The 17,521-nt window shown below is 52.7% G+C and overlaps 1 protein-coding gene across 7 annotated transcripts in view; it reads right to left on the reverse strand.

Annotated features, from left to right (window-relative positions):
- ATP2B2 (ATPase plasma membrane Ca2+ transporting 2) overlaps window positions 1–17,521 on the reverse strand; it is a 118,948-nt gene that overhangs the window by 45,022 nt on the left and 56,405 nt on the right. For 2 of the 7 annotated variants that reach the window (XM_047096575.1, XM_047096573.1), the window contains exons 5-9: window positions 14,322–14,451; window positions 10,482–10,492; window positions 6,231–6,272; window positions 5,239–5,397; window positions 2,229–2,443 (exon numbers count right to left, since the gene is read on the reverse strand). In XM_047096575.1, the coding sequence (XP_046952531.1) occupies window positions 2,229–2,443; window positions 5,239–5,397; window positions 6,231–6,272; window positions 10,482–10,492; window positions 14,322–14,451 (557 nt within the window). Of the gene's footprint in view, window positions 1–2,228; window positions 2,444–5,238; window positions 5,398–6,230; window positions 6,273–10,481; window positions 10,493–11,417; window positions 11,478–12,611; window positions 12,645–14,321; window positions 14,452–17,521 lie in introns of all 7 variants that reach the window. The other 5 variants (XM_047096576.1, XM_047096572.1, XM_047096577.1 and 2 more) reach the window with 3 other exon arrangements.

The following is a 17,521-nucleotide window of genomic DNA, read 5'->3' on the forward strand; positions in this document are numbered from 1 at the left end:
CTTTACTATAAGGATTGTTGTCAACCATTTCGGCAACTGAAAAAAGTCACGGCCGAGTGATTTGACCAGGATCACACACATAATGTGAGGGTTAAAGTTGGGACAGGAACCCAGCTCTGTTGAACCTCACAGCCTGGATCATTCCATCAGGCCCCTGACCACCTGCACTCTCGGAAGAGGGTTCGTCTGTCGGGCTTCAGAATACATAGGTGGCTACCGAGCACTAGAAATGTGGCTGGTCTGACGTGAAACATGTGGTACGTGTAAAACACATGTTGGATTTTGAAGACTTATCATGAAAAAAGAAATGTAAAATATGTGACTAGTGATTTTTATATTACATGTGGGATTGATAATAATTTGGACATGTTAGGTAAAGTAAATTATATTATTAAAATTAATGTCACTTGTTTCATTTTACTTTTTCTTTTTAACGTGACTACAAGGAAATTTAAAATCACACGTGCGGCTCATATTATATCTCTATTGGCCAGCGCTGATCTAAGTGTCATCTCTAGTGTTTTGATGGCGGCTCCCAGGGGGGTATGCCAGGCTCAGAGAGGGGACAGTTTGCCTCTCCTGGGTTGGGGTGCTGTACTAAGTTTATCAAGTGACTGTATCAAGTTTATCAAGGGACTGGTTGGGGTGCTGTACTAAGTTTATCAAGTGACCTAAGACAGCTGAAGGCACCAGGTGCCAGAGATACAAACTGTAGATGGTGCAGAGGTCTAAAGATGTCAGTACATAGTCCCCCCAAACTAACCCTGTGTGACTTTCAAAAACACCCTGAGCTCAGCTGGGTGGCCATGGGGGTCCCAACTCATGGCTGTGTGTGTGGGAGTCTCCATCTCTGGGCCCCAGGTCCCCAAGCAGCATCGTGTTGTGACCTGTTTGGGCTTTGGTTTGTGGGATGGAGTTTCTTCAAGAACCCTAAAACAAGGAGACGATAAGGGCCGTATCCTTTACACAGAACTGCCACTTTCTGGCACCTGCCTGGAGATCTCTTTTCTGTATGAAATTACATCGGTGAGCCCGGTCCAAATTCCAACTTGGAAACTGACGCTTGCTGTGCCCTCCACCAGCTCTGCCAACGCCTCGGAGAGAATGCCTTGTTTATAAACACACCCTGGCCTCTGTCCTCACAGGGATGTCCTGGCATCTGGGCCCTGGGAACCAGGAGCGCAAGGTGGGAAAACCATGGGGCCAAGGGAAGAGAATGAGCCTGCCATGTGAACCAGGCTCAAAGTGCCCGTGGAGATGCTCAGCTCAGTGTTCAGGCTCTGTGGATGGTCATTGCCTGGAAGCAGGGGGCAGGGGTCTCTGCCATCTGGGGGGCACTAGGAACACCCCCCAAGACCCAAGTTTTCATAGTCAGCTTTCTTGGGCCTACCCCTCTTCATTAAACTTTTTTTTTTTTTTAAAGTTTGTCATGCCCACGTGTGAAAGTGGGAGCAAGCAGGGGAGGGGCAGACAGAGAGAGAGAGAGAGAGAGAGAGAGAGGGAATCCCAAGCAGGCTCCACACTATCAATGCAGAGCCTGATGCAGGGCTCGATGTCCACAAACTGTGAGATCATGATCTGAGCCAAAATGAAGAGTCAGATGCTCACCTAACTGAGCCACACAGGTGCCCTCATTAAACTGCTTTTAAACCCTCTTCCATTTTCCGCCCGTCCCTTGAGAGGAGGGGGCTTCCTTACATCAGATATCTTTTGGTTTTAGGTTTATCTCTTCCCAAAGTTAGGGAGTACCCTCTGAGATTAGTCATAGAAGTACTACAGACTTCTACTTATATTTGGTGGGTTGGGGATGGGTTTGGGCCTACACGGTGACGTCTGCTCTTTGTGCTTTTTTTTTTTTTGTTGAGTTGATTGTCAACGTTTAAAAATCAAGAGAGTTCATATTAAGTCCACGTTTCTGGCTTCTCTGGAAAATTGTGAAGATTTGGCAACAAAGGGCTTCTCTGCAAGGTGACACTTGGCTGGGATGAATGACGGCTGTCCCTGCAGCCAGGGTGTGGCCCTCTGGTTGTGGCCACAGGCCCTGGACCTCCCTGAGGGTGTGTGAGCTTTGGGTTCCTGCATCCGTGTTCTCTCCCACCTTCCAACGTGCCCCCTCCCTCCTTCTCAGCGCTTCTCCCAGCCCCAGCACTTGCCCCACGGGCCACCCCCACAGAGCCCCTGGTGGGGGGGGGCAGCCAACTGCATCCATCTGGTCCCCTCCTTCTCACCTTCACAGAGTAGGCCAGTGAGATGGTGACGGCCAGAGGGAGCCCCTCGGGCACGGCCACCACCAGCACCGTCACGCCGATGATGAAGAACTTGACAAAGTACTGCACGTAGACGGGTGTGCACTCGGGTAACCATGGCTTCTTGTTGACCACGAAGGTGTCCACGGTGAAGTAGAGCACCAGGATGATCACTGTGATGGCCGACATCACTAGTCCTGTAACACGGGTGGGGGAAGACCTGTTCAGGGGCTTTCCTGGGGGTGTGGGCCTGGGAAGTGAGATGTAGACCAAACCCTTGGCCAGAAGGGCTCTGGGGCCAGGCAGACCCTAGCTCACATCTCAGCTCTGCCACTTACTCGCTTTGTGGCCTAGGGCAAGTTCTTGATCCTCACGGAGCCTCAGTCTCCTCCTCTGTGCAACGGGGATGCACGTTTATCTCATGTGATTTTGTAAGTATCAAATGCGATTAGTGCTCGTAAAGTGCGTAGCATGGTGCCTGCCCGACACCTTGCAGGGGCTCAAGAAATGTGTGCCGAGAGACCATGTGAGTAAGTTAGAACTGCCTGCATAGTACTCTCACACAATAATGATGTGCAGTTGTTACCATGTATTTACTCATTCACCCAGACACCTAGTAGTTCCTACTTCAGGAACCAGGGACACAGCAATAGAGAGGGCAGAGTCCCTGCCCTTGGGAAGCTGAGACTCCAGAGGGGGAGGCAGACTGGAAACAAGCTCATGAACAAGATAATTCAGATAGGGATAATGCTGTGACAAAAAACTTCAGGATGACAAGACAGAAAGTGACATGGGCAGAAAATGAGAAAACGACCCAAATGTCCATCGACAGACAAATGGATAAAGAAAACGTGGGGCACACACACAACGGTATGTGACTCAGCCTTAAAAAAGAAGGGAACCTTGCCATTTGCAACAACATGGATGGACCTAGCGGACATCACGCTGAACGAGAGAAGGCAGACACAGAAGGACTTACATGAGGAATATAAATAGTCAAACTGATGGAAGCAGAGAGTAGAAGGGTGATTGCCAGGGGCTGTGGGGAGGGCGGAAGGGGAGCGTTGTTTTTCAGTGGGTACAGAGATTCAGTTATGCAACATATATAAGTTCTAGAGCTCTGCTTTACGCTACAGTGCCTACGGTTACCAGTACAGTATTGTGCACTTCAAAACTGGGCAAGAGGATGGGTCTCCTGTTAAGTGTTCTTACCCCCAGAACAGAAAACAGGAAAACTCATGAAAGAACACAAGGACGTTTAGGAGGAGGTGGTGGCTAGGCATCGTACCCTGCTTGTGGGGATGGCATCACGGGTGTATGCATGTGTCCAAACTCATCAAGATGTACATTAAATGTGAGCAATTTTTTGTATATACGTTGTGTCTCAATAAAGCTTAAAAACAAAACATGGGCTGGCATGGGAGTGACTACTTTAGCGACGGCGTCCAGGGAAGACTTCCAGGAGGAGGTGATACTTGAGAAGATGGGGAATGATGAGAAGGATCAGGCAGATGGCGTGACCTGCAGGAAGAGTGTTCCAGACAGAGGAAAGAGCAGGGGGCCCTTTTTTGGATGAGGAGACTGTGGCTCAGTGAGGGGAAGTGACTTGTTCAAGGCCACAGGCCAGAGAAGCGCTGCAGAATTAGTAGAGGCAGGTGCCTACCTGCCCGGATCCCCTGGGATCCCCTTGCCACTTGGGTGTGTGTGGCCTCCACCTGCTGTTGGTGCCAGGCAGGTGCCCCTGAGGCTGTGCACACCTGCGGCCGCTGCCAGGGGAAGCTCGCGTTTCAGTGACCACGGTCTCTGTGTCAGGAAGTGCCTGGGAGGGCACCCCACCCTAATGTGATGGCCAATATCCAATGGCTGAGGTGGGGGTCCAACAGTCCAGTCCCCTTGGCATGACTTGGGACAGACCCTGCAGAGGTAGGTAGAGACTGGGATTTCTCCAGAAAGTATCTGGCTTTCCCCCTGGCCCTGTCGAGTCTCTTACCCTTTAGAGGTTTCACCTTAGCACACCCTCGCCCCTAAAAATCCTGCTCCCAGCCACGTCAGGCTGTGCTTCAGGGAATTCAGCCCAAGAGAGAAGCAGAGGTGGGGTGTGAACCTAGACTCTGAACTCCATTCTCGGCAAGGCTGAGGAGAAGGAGGGAGATGAGAAAGGACTTTGAAGGCCATGGGGTTATCCTCCTCCTCCTCCTCCTCCTCCTCCTCCTCCTCCTTCTCCTCCTCATCTCTCTGTTCCCTGCCCCCCAGGGCTGCTGCCTGTTTCTGTGGAGTCTTCTCCAGGCCGAGAATGGAGGAAATCCCTGGGCCCATCGCTCGCCCGCCCCCACCTCCAGCTGTGGAACTTCAGGGCCGGCTCTACCCCCATCTGACAGTCGCAGGGGCGGGAAGCCAAGCTCCCAGCAGCCGGGAGCTATCACCAGGCCCGAATTTAAATATAGACAGTCAAGCCTGTAATTTGCCCCCCTCCTCCACGCCGTGGTGCCTATAATTAGAGCCGAGAGACAGCCAGGTGGGGAGGCCTTGGCGTTTGCTGTGTCCTCATGCGGGCGGAGAGGCCCGGGCCGTGTCAGCCGGGCGGGGCACGCCTTACAGCTGGGCTCAGCTTCCTGGGCCAGAGGGGCCACCACCAGCCGTCACCTGGAGCCACCAGCTCAGTTGGGAAGCTGAGCTTGCACTGAGGCTCAGACAAGAGGCTTCTCCCTGGGCTCCTGCCACTGCCCTCAACCTCTCCCATCTTTCCTCTGCCCTGCAGCCGGGGTGGCTAATATAGAGCCCTAATCCATCCCTGCCCTCCCGTACTCCAACCTATTACTTGAGCGTCTATCGTCTCAGGACTCGGGCTGGTTGCTGTGGTAGAAAAGGGTGGGTCTCAGGGCCATCTCATGCAAGCCGCCACTTTGCAGATGAAGTACTTGAGAGCCAGCTTTGGGTCCCACTGTGCACCCCACGTTCCCCCTTGCCCCATCCACTGTGGCTGCACACTTACCTGCCTTGCCTATCTGCACAGCCAGCTTGGTGAGCTTTCCCTGCAGCACAGACTTCTCCTTCTTGTGCATGTTGGCCTTTTTTTTGTCGTCGGCATCGCCGCCCTCGGCACTCTTGAGGGGCTGCATCTCCATGGCGGCTGCCCCGTCCTGCTGTTTGGCTGCAGGGGGCAGAGCACGCACGCACACACACGCACACACACGCACACACACACACAGACATGCATGCACCGAGGTCAGCCTGCTGGGTGGGGATATTGGCACCCACCCTGCCTGCCCAGGGGAGTGTGGTGAGGCATTCATTCACTCCGCTGCCTGGACCCCTGTGTGGCTGGCACAGAAACCCTGCGATGTGGGGTCTGCCTCTTCTAGGTGGAGACTCTGGTCCCAGGGCCAGTGGTTGCCTTGGAGCTGAAATCCAAGTGCAACCAGGGAGTGACACAGTTCCACCTTGGATTCCCAGCAGGAGGAGGCTGGGGTCCCCTCTGGGCCTGAATAAGCCCACAGACCCTTCCCAAATGGCCCCTCACCTTTCCCCACATTCAGACAAGGCAGGTAGGCTTGGACTTCCCCGGCTGGTTCTTGAGTATGTTGCTGGGATATTAAATAGTCACCAGACAGAAGGGACATAGGGGGCTTAATAAAAGAGAGTGTCCCTTTCCGTGGGTGACGAGCCTCCTCCTCCTTCAGTGGTGGACTGACTGGTGGGCCTGGGGCCCTATCCCTTAGCCCCTAAGGATCTCAAAGAACCAGCTACAAGTCTTCAGCTAAATGGGCAGCATAGCTCAAAGGCTGGGGAAGAGCTGGCTCACAGGTGTCCCCTGTCCTCACCGGTGACGTCTCCATTTGGCCTGGAAATACACGAATCACAGCTATGCCCCCCAAAGACGTCAGGCACCTGTAGGTGCGGACATGTCTGTGTCTGGCTTGGCTCTCAGAGCCGGTGGGGAGGGGCTGCGGGGACCACAGAAGCCGGTTAATACAAAAGGGTTACCTTTGCTCTGGCTGGCGTCCACATTGCCATCCTGCATTTTACCTACACGACAAAGAATTTTAACAGACAACAGAGAACAGACAACACACGTTGATCATCACGAAGACGCAACAGGGCCACGGACATTCATGTCATAGAAGGAGGAAGCGCCGAGCCGACTCCGTCCCTCCATATAGGGATGCTGGGGACGCCCCGAGACAAGAGCAAACCTGGCCACCACATTGACTGCAGGGTCTGTCTTGATTCTCGGGGGCTTGGAGAGAGAGCTTCGGTGGGAATTATTTTGGCCCTGAGCATCTTACAGATTAAATGACAGCCTTTGAGGGTAAAAGGGACCACAGTAGGCTGGCAGGAATCAGAGGGGTTCTCAGGTCCCCAGTGATTAATTTGGCTGGTGCCTGTTGTGAACTGAGAGGAGGCAAAGGAAATGAGAGAGAGACAGGGAGAGAGAGCGAGAGAGCAAGAGCGCGCGCGCGAGAGAGACGAGAGAGATTCTAGAAAAGAGAGGAGTTTGGTCAATGTGCTCCTTACTTTCTGGCTTCAGGAGGGATGTATGTAGAGTTCTACTTTCTCCTTTTTCCACCTGGAGGAGTGTGAAGGCACAGCATGGACAACCCCCTGCCCAGCCCTATTGAGGGTAATGCATGCAAAGGCTGGGCAAGGGCTCCCCAGTGGTGGGCTCTGAGGTGCCCTGAGTGAATCCAGGGGGCTCAGTGGGAGTGCCCTGTCTCTCAAGGGGACGCCGCTGGCCCCTCCCCTCCACTTGGGTGTGTGCTCTTTATTCTGCAGTTGACCAGCTCGGGCCTCAGTAGACAGGGAAGTTGGGCTGGTGGGTTCCCTGGGGTGCACCCCTGCCCCGGCCCTGCGTGCCAGGGCTGGGGAAAGGGCCGAATCTGGGGCTGCTCATCACCTAATCGGGGCTGCCTGGGAGGCCCCCTCCCCAGTCTTAGCCAGAGGCTTGGGGACTGGGTTTGCAGCGTGGCAGGTACTGGTGGTCACTAGCTGGCAGCTGAGATACCTGCCCTCGCTGCTGGCACTGAGGAAAAGGGGTTTCCTCCTGTCCCCTGGGCCTGTCCACTGAGCTCACTCAGAGCTCTGCCCATGCGCCTTGCCACCTCAGGAGGAGTCTCAGTAGGTCAGACACCCTTGGCCATTTGCTGCAAAGGTGATTCTCACAGCTCACGTTCTGTGAGAACCCACCATGTGCCAGGCGCATCTATAACCCCCGTGATTTCATATAATCCTCACCACATCCCTACAAGGGCACTCCTGTAGTGCACCATTTACAGATGAGAAACTGAGGCTCAGAGAGGCAGATGGCCTGCCTGGGTCCCAGGGGGTAAACGGAGAGCTGGCCCCAAAGTGCGTCTATGTTTCCACCTCCGATTTCGGAGAAAGCAGCAATCCCTCAGCCCCTCTGAGCCCAGGGGAGGGGCATCAAGGCGGCCCTGGTGGGACGGGGCTCCCGAAGCCCCTGTTTTTACACCAATTAGCTGTGCAGCTTTACCTCTCCCAGTCTCAGCTTCCACCTCTGTAAAATGGGGATGCAACATTCAGCTCCCAGAGCACCTGATGGTTGCCTTAGTAATAACCACTTGCCCATTTAGCACTTTGAGGTTTGCGAGTGTCATCTCCTGTCAATCTCCCCAATGCCCTGCAGGTTGGATAGGAAGGATTCTCATCAGTCTCATTTTACAGATGAGGAGACTGAGGCCAAAGGAGGTTCAGAGGTAGCCCTCATTTCTGGAGCATACTGATCATAACGCTGCCATATTGGTTCCATAAAACTGTCATCAGCATCACCATATCGCGTTGTAAGTGACTCCGAGGGGAGAAGTGGCTTTCCTGGATCCCAGCCCCCTGCTATCTCTGCAAGGGAAATGCAGGGCTGTTCCCACTGCCTCGCACAGCAAAGGGTCAGTGACCCACCCTGGGGTTGAAAGAGAAGGGCCCTGTGGCTCTATTATAAAGTTCTTTTTGCTGGATTAAAAACAAAACAGGAAAAGCCTTTTTAGAGCAAACAGGAATGAACTACAACAATTATTTTTATTTTCAAAAATAATTTTACTAACTGGGCTAAAGGGCACCGGAGGACTCCTCTTTGATACTTGATTTTAGAAGACACAAAGGGGCCTTTATTTGCATTGCATATTATCAGATGCAACAGCCCATGTGTGTGCCCATTAACCAAGCTAGCAATTTCCTCTTTTATTTCCATAGTGATCACGTGGCTAGAAAAATAATCACCAATGCATATGTTCGAGGAAGGGAGAGGTGTTCTGGGGGTGCTTTGGTGCAGATGGCCTGGTTTCTCAGAAGCAAGGGACTTATTTGGGGCTCTCCTCAGCCAAACTGGTGCTTGACTATCCCCGGAACTATGGTGGGGCAGCTAGGTCTGGCTCCACGCACAACCTGGAGGGTGGGCTGTGTTTCAGGGGAGCTGGGATGGGGACCTGGGGTGGAGACTTGGAGGCCTTTCTGCATCAGATGCCAGACGCAGCTTTGACAACTAGGTCTGTTCTCTTCATGCATTGCCAGGGACATGGGTGTGAAAAGCACATGTGTGGAGGGTTCATGGGAAGATGGCCTGATAAACAAGCTTTGGGGAGACTGACCACTAACTAGGTGAACTGGGGGATGTCCTCTCTCTCACCTGTGCCTCCGTTTCTTCCTCTGTGAAATGTGACCATTTCAACCAAGATGATGCTCATGAAAAGCACCACAAAGTGTCCTGTAAATGTCTGGGGTCCAGAGTGATTATTTACTAATTATGATTATAAATGATGTATTAAATAGTGATATATTAATAAATGTAAAAGAAATAATAAAATAACAATAACAAGCATAATGCCTCCAAGATTAATGGAATACACCCACTTTCAGTTGGGAGGGGGATGGGAGGGTGGAGTCAGGGGGATTACTGCCAGCTGGGTGTGTTTTCCATGTCCAAATCATCCTGACTTGGCTCAGAGGAGGGAGGGAAAGGAACGGTTAATTCTCTCATTGACCAAGGCTCAGCCTAGTGCTTCTCAACCTTTGATGCACACTGGCCTAGAGCCTGGAGAGCTTATTAGAATGCAGATTCTCATTCAGTGGGTCTGGGGTGGGGCCTGAGATTCTGCATTTCTAATAGGTTCCTAGGAGATGTCCAGGCTTCAGGTCCTCTGATCACATTTTGAGTAGCAACGGCGTAGAGTACTATTTCCCAAAGTATATTATGGAGCCACACCAATCTCATAAGATTCAGCCAGGAAAAGTCCTGCAGCCAAATCATCCCGGGAAGCCCTCCATGGCTAACTTTCCACTATACGCCAGCCTACTCAAGGTTCTGAGAAGTCTTGCAGTGAGGAAGAGACCAATTCTGTCCCACGGTTCTTAACCACCTTTGACCACAGGATCCTTTTCTTGGAGATAGGACCGATTAATATCCCTATGAAGTTTACAAGACATACTCCTTCAGGAAATCCTGGATTAGGAAGAGGAGCACACACTTTAGAGCCTGCAGGCCTGGGTTCAAATGCCAGCCCTGCCGCTCTCTAGTTCTGTGACCTTGGGCTAGTGTCTTGATCTCCCTGAGCCTCAGTCTCCCCATCTTTAAAGTGGGGACAATAAACTCTGTATCATAGGGTTATCATGAGGACCAAATGAGGCCACAAGCATGAAATGTTTGCAAAGTGCCTGGTTTACAGTGGGTGGTCAAATTCCCCATCTTTCCTGTAATTTTCCTCAGGATACTTGCGAGTTTTCTGCTACAGTTTGGAAGTGAAGCTGCCTTTTTTTGGGACCGACCAGCCTGGATGTAGTCTATATGTTCAACGAGCCCAGGAGGCTCACTGCTCTGGGGGAAGCAGAACACCACCTCCCGTTTCCTTCTCCCCCGCCCCCCCCGGGTTTGCCTATATCGGTTCTCCCTGTCACCCCTCGCCACTCCTCCATGACGCATGACACCTCCCACACCCCAAGCTGTTCTCCTTTCTCCTCCTATGCTTGAAATAGACCTACACCCGAATTAGCCCTTCTTGGCAAGGCGCGGCTCGCCGAAGTGTCTTGCTTGGCCCCTGACATCCACTAGGTGCTTCCATCATTGGTCATTTTGAATGCAGGCGCTCAGTCAGAGGTCTGGGGCAGGGGATGGGAGTATGAGGTAGGATAGGGTCTCCATGTCATCCAGGAGTGGTGAGGAGTAAATGATATAATGATTGAGAAACCCACAGCCCAGTGCCTCGTACACGGTGATGCTGTAAGAATGGCTTTTCCTTTCCCTTCGATTCTCTCGGGCAACAGTTTTATGATCAAGCCCTACAGGTCTTAGTCTGGGTGACTATCATGCTACCTAATTTGGGGACAGGGGAGCTTTCTGAGCAAACGGAAGCCTCTTCACTCTGAAGATGGGAGGGTATAGAAATAAGAAACCCTCTAAAGGCTTGGAGGCCAGTGAATACAATTCCTTCATGCCTGTGGGTAAGGAGGTTAAAATGCAGATCCCATGTACAGTGGCAGCCCCCCCCCCCACCCCTCACCCCCGAGGGGCCCATAAGAATGCAGAGACTCAGGACAAATGCTCCAGCACAGGCAACAGCAGGAAACACCAGTCCACGTCCGAGGGACAGAACCAGGCCCGAGCCCAAGCGAGCCCCCTGCCCGTTCACTCCGTGAAAGAGAAGAGGAAGAAATGTTTATCTGTGGCTCAGCCATGCTATGGGGTGGGGCCAAGGGGCTGAACCCCGGCCTGGGTCCCCCCTGCCTCGAGGGAATTTTCGAGCCAAGGACTGGAGACTTCACTAGGGACCCAGATGCCAGCTTCAGCCCAGGTCCTGACCCCAGGCCTTCTTCCCCAAGCTGGGGCCAGGAATGTACTTAGGAGAGGGCCACGCCGGGTGGGATGCTGCTTCTTGGGAGTCAAATCTGAAGCCAACGTTATGTCCCTCTTCTGGGCTCCACTGGGGGTTGAGGGCCCACCAGGAGCCAGTGCCATTTTGGCAGCCGCAAGTGGGTGCGGAGCGGATTCCCCGGTGGTGGCTTCTCTCTTAAGCGCCTGCCCCACGTGAGAGGACGATTGTCCCAGAGCTGCCCATGCACATCCAAGATCTGTGCGGTCCAGAACAGGGAGAGGCAAGCCCAGAGTTGGGGGTGGGGGAGAGAGACGCCCATCCAACCGAGACCGAGCGCTCGCCATCGAAGACGTACCATTGACTAGGCTGGTATTTGCACTATCTACAGCATTTGAGCCTGCTGCACCATCGGCCGCTGTGGGGGTGGGAGGGATGGAAAATGCAGTGTGTCACAATGGAGAAAAGCAACAATGCAGAACAGCAACAACAATAAAGACATGAACCAACTTGCGGGAGGTAACATGACTATATTCTTAAAAAAAAAAATCTCTGTTGGAAATCAAGAAACTCAAATTTGGGGGCGGGGGTGAAATGTTCCCATAGAGATGCCGTAAAAATCAGGGTAAAAAACTCAGACATGGAGGGTCTTTGAAATAAAACATGGCAGATGATCAATGTGGTTGGGTAGGATGCACCCCTTGGCCATGCCAATCGGGCAAGTCCCCGTCACAGGAGCTTCTATGAGAGGGCATCTGGCTGCCCGTCAGGGCCAGAGGGACACATGGCCAGGAGTCATTTCCAAACCTTCAGTAATGGGTGCAGTGTGGGCATTCTGATTGGGTATCTGCTATGACCGCCATCACTGCGTCCCAGTGGAACATGGAACAGCCGTGGTGGTGACTCAGGATTCAAGCCCTTGACTCAGGCCACTGCCTGCGGCCACCTCCTCCTTCCTAACCAGCACTCAAAAGATCGCCTTGATCAACCCCCTACGAGATGCCCCATCATTTAATAGGTGATACCAAGCATGTCACACGTTGTGCCTGAGACAGAGAAGGTACTAGCAAGTTTCCCTTAGTTTACAAATTACAAATGACATGAGATGCTCAAATCCACTCTGGTTGTTCTTTCTAGGCATGGGGAAATGGGTTGAGTGGGCAGGAGAGGGAAGTGACACTAGTGGGCGGGGGGGCACATGCTGAGTGGTGAGGGGAGCTGGGACAGGCTCTGTGGGGTGTGCACAGGAGAGCAGGGCTGTGGGGTCACAGGGTGGTGAGCGGGGCACTACATGCCAGTGTGTGGGGCTGCGGGCCATGTGGTGGCGCCATGTGCATGGGCTGGCAGGGTGAAGGTCTGGAAGGGCAAACGGGCAGAGTGAGGCGCCGGTTCCTCCCGTGGGGCTGGCATCGCGTGGGGGCACAGTGGAGGGTCTGGTGGGTCAGGGAGCCTCCTCCAGCTGTGTGCTGGTGGCTTGGGGCCAGGGCTCAGTGCTCGAAGGCTGCTGCTATTTCTAAAAGCCCCATCTACCCTGAGGGGTGTCTTACTGTACCTGGTAGCTGAAGGCCATCCCCCTTCTTCACACCTGTGTGATGATTTTTGAGACACGTTAATGAAGGAGAAGCACATCCAGCCTCATCTGTGCGCACGCGCGCACACACACACCCACACGCACCCACACACACACCTGGCTGCACGCCTGTGGTCATCCTGAAATGGGGGCCCGTGGTTGGCAGGCTCTAAGCAATGACCCTGGTGGAGGTGATGAAATGGGAATGCAGAGGGGGCCCAGCCCTGGCCGTGCTGCTCACAGGGGCTTGAGAGGTGGGGCTGCCCCGTATATTTCTCTGCCCTGTCCTCCCACATCCCACTTCTTCCTTCTACACTGACACCCCCATCTCACTGGGCCATAGGTGTGTGTTCAGTAAAGGGCTCTGACCTGTGCTTCCGGGCGGGAAAGGCCCATCTTCCTACTGAAATCTTTGAGAACACTGGTCTGGCCTGTGGGAGCTTCTGGGTGCTTCTGCCCCTCACCCAGGACCCAGGGAGGCCAAGAAAAGGGGCAAAGCCTGTGTCATCCTGCCATACCCCGCCCACTGCCCATATCTGCCCCACCATCTGCACCCTGGGGCCAGAGCTGGCCACAGCTTCTACGTCACTGTGTGAACACAGTCCTGACACCCTCTGGGGCTCTTGACAAGGACTGTGTCCTCAGCTTCAACCTCAGCTGTCTCCTGAGACAGGTTCTCTCCCACCTCTGGATTTCTCAGATCACAGCTTAGCTCCACTGTTCATGTTGCTGGGGCTGCCATAATCTTAGGGAGACCCTTCTAGAAAATATAAGGTATTACCCTTAGGAACAAGCAACCTTTGGTTGTGACCCAGGCTCTGGGCCTGGTCGGCCAAGGAGAGCTGGAGGTAGCAGGCCTGTCCCTAAAACTCAAGGAGAGCATTCTTATCTTCTTCCCCTGGACCCCAGATGGTGTGGGTGTTGTGGACCCTCCTCTGGAGCTTGGGGAAGGAGATAGGACAAAAGACTGAAGATGTGAGAGGGTTCTGTCCCTGAGACTGACTTTAGGTGTTGGGTAAGGAGCTGGCTGTGCAAGGGCCAGAGGCCTGGGCCTTTGGATTTGGGCCTGGGCTTCTAGGGTCTTCCGTGCATCCCTCCCTCTGCTCTGAGAGGCACTTGTAGCCAGGCTACACTGCACCGAGGGGGAGCCCAGGGAGTAGGAATCTTGTTTCCAAAGTGGCAGAGGAGCTAGAACCCAGCAAGGTGCCAGCTCTGGGGGGATAGGGGAGGAAACCATGAGTTTGGCCACATTCCCCAGAATCTCTTCTGCCCACATCTGGGCTGAGTCAGTGCTGGGTGGGTTTGCAGCCCTGCTCTGTGGAGTTGAGACTAGTGGCAGGAGTGAGTGCAGGTGGGGCTTTCGACTCCGTATCAGGCCTGATGATGGGACCAGGTCACGCTCAAGGCTGGAGACCCAAAAAGTGCTCAGTGCCCTGGGCCTGGCCTGACGGGAGGGTACTCCATGACATGACCAGACAGAGACTGGGACAAGACCCTGGAGATGGAACAGACAGAACCCTCCTGGCCCAAGCAGGGCCTCAAGGATGCAGGAGACAGCTGTTGGCACAGGGCATGGACATAAAAGTCACTCAATAACTATTTTGTTGAGTGAATGAATAAACGACAAAAAAAAAAAAAAAAAAAAAAAAGTGACCTGAAGAGCTCCTCTCCTGGTCTGTGAGGGGGTTGCGCTTACCTTTCTTGTCTTTCTTCTCTTCCTCCTCACCGCCAGCCCCCAGCAGGGTAAAGATGATGCCAGTCTGAGAATTCACACCCACTGCGGTCACTACCATCCGTCCAGAGCCCTCCATCACGTGGGTCCCTGGGGAGGGGGACGAAAGCCAAGTTACCGTTGCATGGGCCCAAGCCCCCTCCCCAGAGGAGTGGAAGGAACTGGGTCCCAGAAAGCTCCTGGCTCTGTCTGCCAAGGTCCTGGGGTACCGCCCATGATTAGGGTTCAAACTATGCCCTTGGGACAGAGCTATCACGGGCCTGGGACTCAAACCCTGCTACATCTACCACCTACTACCTTTTCTTAGAGAGCCACCTCCCCACTCTGTCCTAGACAGGACTAGACAGGACTGCTTGAAATGGGGTCCACACCCTCCCAAAGATCTGGGAAAGAACTCAGGGCTCTGTGAACTTGCATGAAAAGACAATGACATCTTGGTGTTCACAACCGTCTAACTGAAAGTTAGCATTTTCACCATGACATAGGCTACCGACCCCAGGAGTGTTAGTCGCCCGCAACGCCGTTACATGTATTACAAATATGACAGGTTCTTTGTCATGCGACTTTATAGCTGTTGCAGTCATTCACTCATCCTGATTTTACAAGTAAGGCAGCTATCAGACTGACCGCTGGTTCTTGCCATTAGTGTGCTGACAAAGAAGCACAAAGAAGCACATTACTCTATCACACACATTTTTTATTATTTTAATTATTTCAATATTATCGGCTTCCTTTGTGATCCAATGTATTTTATTTTATGCATTTTAAAGCTTTATTCCGACTAGGGGTGGCATCTCTGAGGACACCAGACTTCCCCAGGCTCCTTGGTGAAAGAAAGGTTAAGAACCCCTTTTGTAGAATTTTAGGATTTCCTAACTGGGCTTTAAAAAATTTTTTTTAAAGTTTCTTTGTTTATTTTTGAGAGAGGGGGGCAGAGAGAGAGAGAGGAAGAGAGAGCGTCCCCAAAAGGCTCCGCGCTCTCAGGGCAGAGCCTGATGCAGGGCTTGATTTCACGAACCGTGAGATCCTGACTTGAGCCGAAATCAAGAGTCAGACACTTAACCGACTGAGCCACCCAGGCGCCCCTCAAACTGGTTTAAAGGCCCTGGAATTCTTTTGAGGGGCAGGAGGGCTGGCTGTGGGGGGTGAGGGAGGCCTCTTGTCAGAGTGGCTCCACTTTTATTCATCTTTGGGGTTTCTGTGTCAGTTGCACTTTGCACAGGCCCCTCCACCGTGCAGGATCAGAGGGCAGCCTGTCCAAGGTTCATTCGGGGGACTCTGTACCAGAGTGAGGATTAAACGCAAAGGTAAATCTGCTGAAAAGTGTGCTGTATACATACAATGGAGTATTATTTGGCCTTAAAAGGAAAGGAAATTCTGGTACAGGCATGAGCCTTGAGGACATTATGCTCAGTGAAATACACCAGTCACAGAAGGACGTCTATGGTGGATTCCAGTACAGCAGCTCCATAGAGCACTCAAATTCACAGAGACAGAGACAGTGGAATTGTGGTTGCCAGGGGCCAGAGTGGGGAACTTATGGTGGGGGTGGTGTTCCCATTCAATGGCTCTAGAGGTTCAGTTTTGCAATATGAAGAGGTCTGGAGATGGATGGTGGTAATGGGTGCACAACAGTGTGAATGGATGTAATGCCACTGACCTGTATACTTGAGAGGGGTTAAAATGGTAAATTTCACATCATGTGTATTTTGCCATGATAGAAAAATTGCAGGAAAAAAACCAAACAAACCCACTGAAGCTGGCTGTGACCTCACTGGGGAAACAAGGGGAGTCCAGGGAGGGCGGCTGGGACCCAGCCTGGGGAGGGGATGGCCACTACGGCAGCCTGGGTTCCGACAGAGGAAATACAGCAAAGCCAGCCCTCTATCCTCAGGCTGGTGCTGGGGACACATCACTGTGTCCCAGGAGCTTTCACAGACAGGTCACTCACAGAAAGAGTTAACCTGCATGGCCTGTGTGGGGTCACATGCAGAAGGCTCCAGGGAACACGTGAGGAGGCAACTTCCGTCCTGCCAGTGGTCCCTCTATTTAGTAAAGAACCTAGGTAAGTGAAGTTTGGACTTTTGGGCACCTTTATTTTTTTTAAATATAAATCCTTACTACCCAGGGTAGAAATCTCTCTTCAATGCAGCATGTATTTCCTTCTCCGACAGAGAGGTGAGCATCCCAGCCTGGCTGGAGCATTTCAGGCCATCCACAGGCCACACAGTAAGAACCAGACAGGGGCTGAGCCCAATGGCCACAGACACCGACCCGGATGCTAAAAGGCCCTGATGAGTTGCTTCTTGAACTCAGTTCTGCGTTTTAGAGTTTTTCCTTCTTTTTCTTCCAGACTGCTGGCCACTTCTCCCTGTTTTCGGGGTGACTTGTCTCTAGCAGCTTTCTGTTTTCCGGTTTGCTTTAGACCTGAAGGTTAGGTCAGCAAACTCAAGAAACATCTACCTTACAACATTTTCCTCAAGAAAGGAATCTATTGTCACCTTTCAAAAGGTTTCAAAAGGAGTGGTCCTTCTTTTCTGTTCTAGGACCTGAGCAATATCCTGAGATTGTGTGTGTGCATGTGCTGGTGTGCATGTGTGTGCACCCATGTGTATACAGGCATATGTGTGCGCATGTGTGTATATGTGTGTTCTAGCCTCTGGCCCTCTAAGATCTCATGATCTCAAAGTGCTTTACAGGCAGACAGATGGACACTCTCCAGTGAGTTTCTTCATGGTGGGTAAAGGTCAGTCTGTCTGACTGTGCATGGGTAAACCAAGGCACGAAGGCTCCCAGAAGGGGCATGCCGCCTGGTGAGCTGTAGCAGAACCCACATGGTCAGCTGGCTCCTTGTTCATTCTAAGGACAGAAGGACAGCACTCTTTCATCTCTGGGCAGGGCACAGTGGGGACCACAGGGTGAGCTCAGACACTGACTAGAGGCCAAGCAGCCCAGGCCGACTCTGGAGCCCATCTACTTGCCCAAGAGGCACTAACTGGGAACACCAGGGCCCACTGACAGGACCCTGGTAATTACAGTAACTTGCTGACAAGATTTCTTGCGTACTGGCTCAGCTTGTGTGGGGTGGGCGGGGGACAGTTCGACAGCAGCAATATTAGACAGATAAGGAGCCTGGGGCCTGGAGAGGTCATGTGGGGGT

Source organism: Lynx rufus, unplaced genomic scaffold (genome assembly GCF_022079265.1).
Source record: "Lynx rufus isolate CCGP_SWC_20201006 ecotype Redwood Valley unplaced genomic scaffold, mLynRuf1.p SCAF_4, whole genome shotgun sequence".
NCBI classification, from domain to species: Eukaryota; Metazoa; Chordata; class Mammalia; order Carnivora; family Felidae; genus Lynx; species Lynx rufus.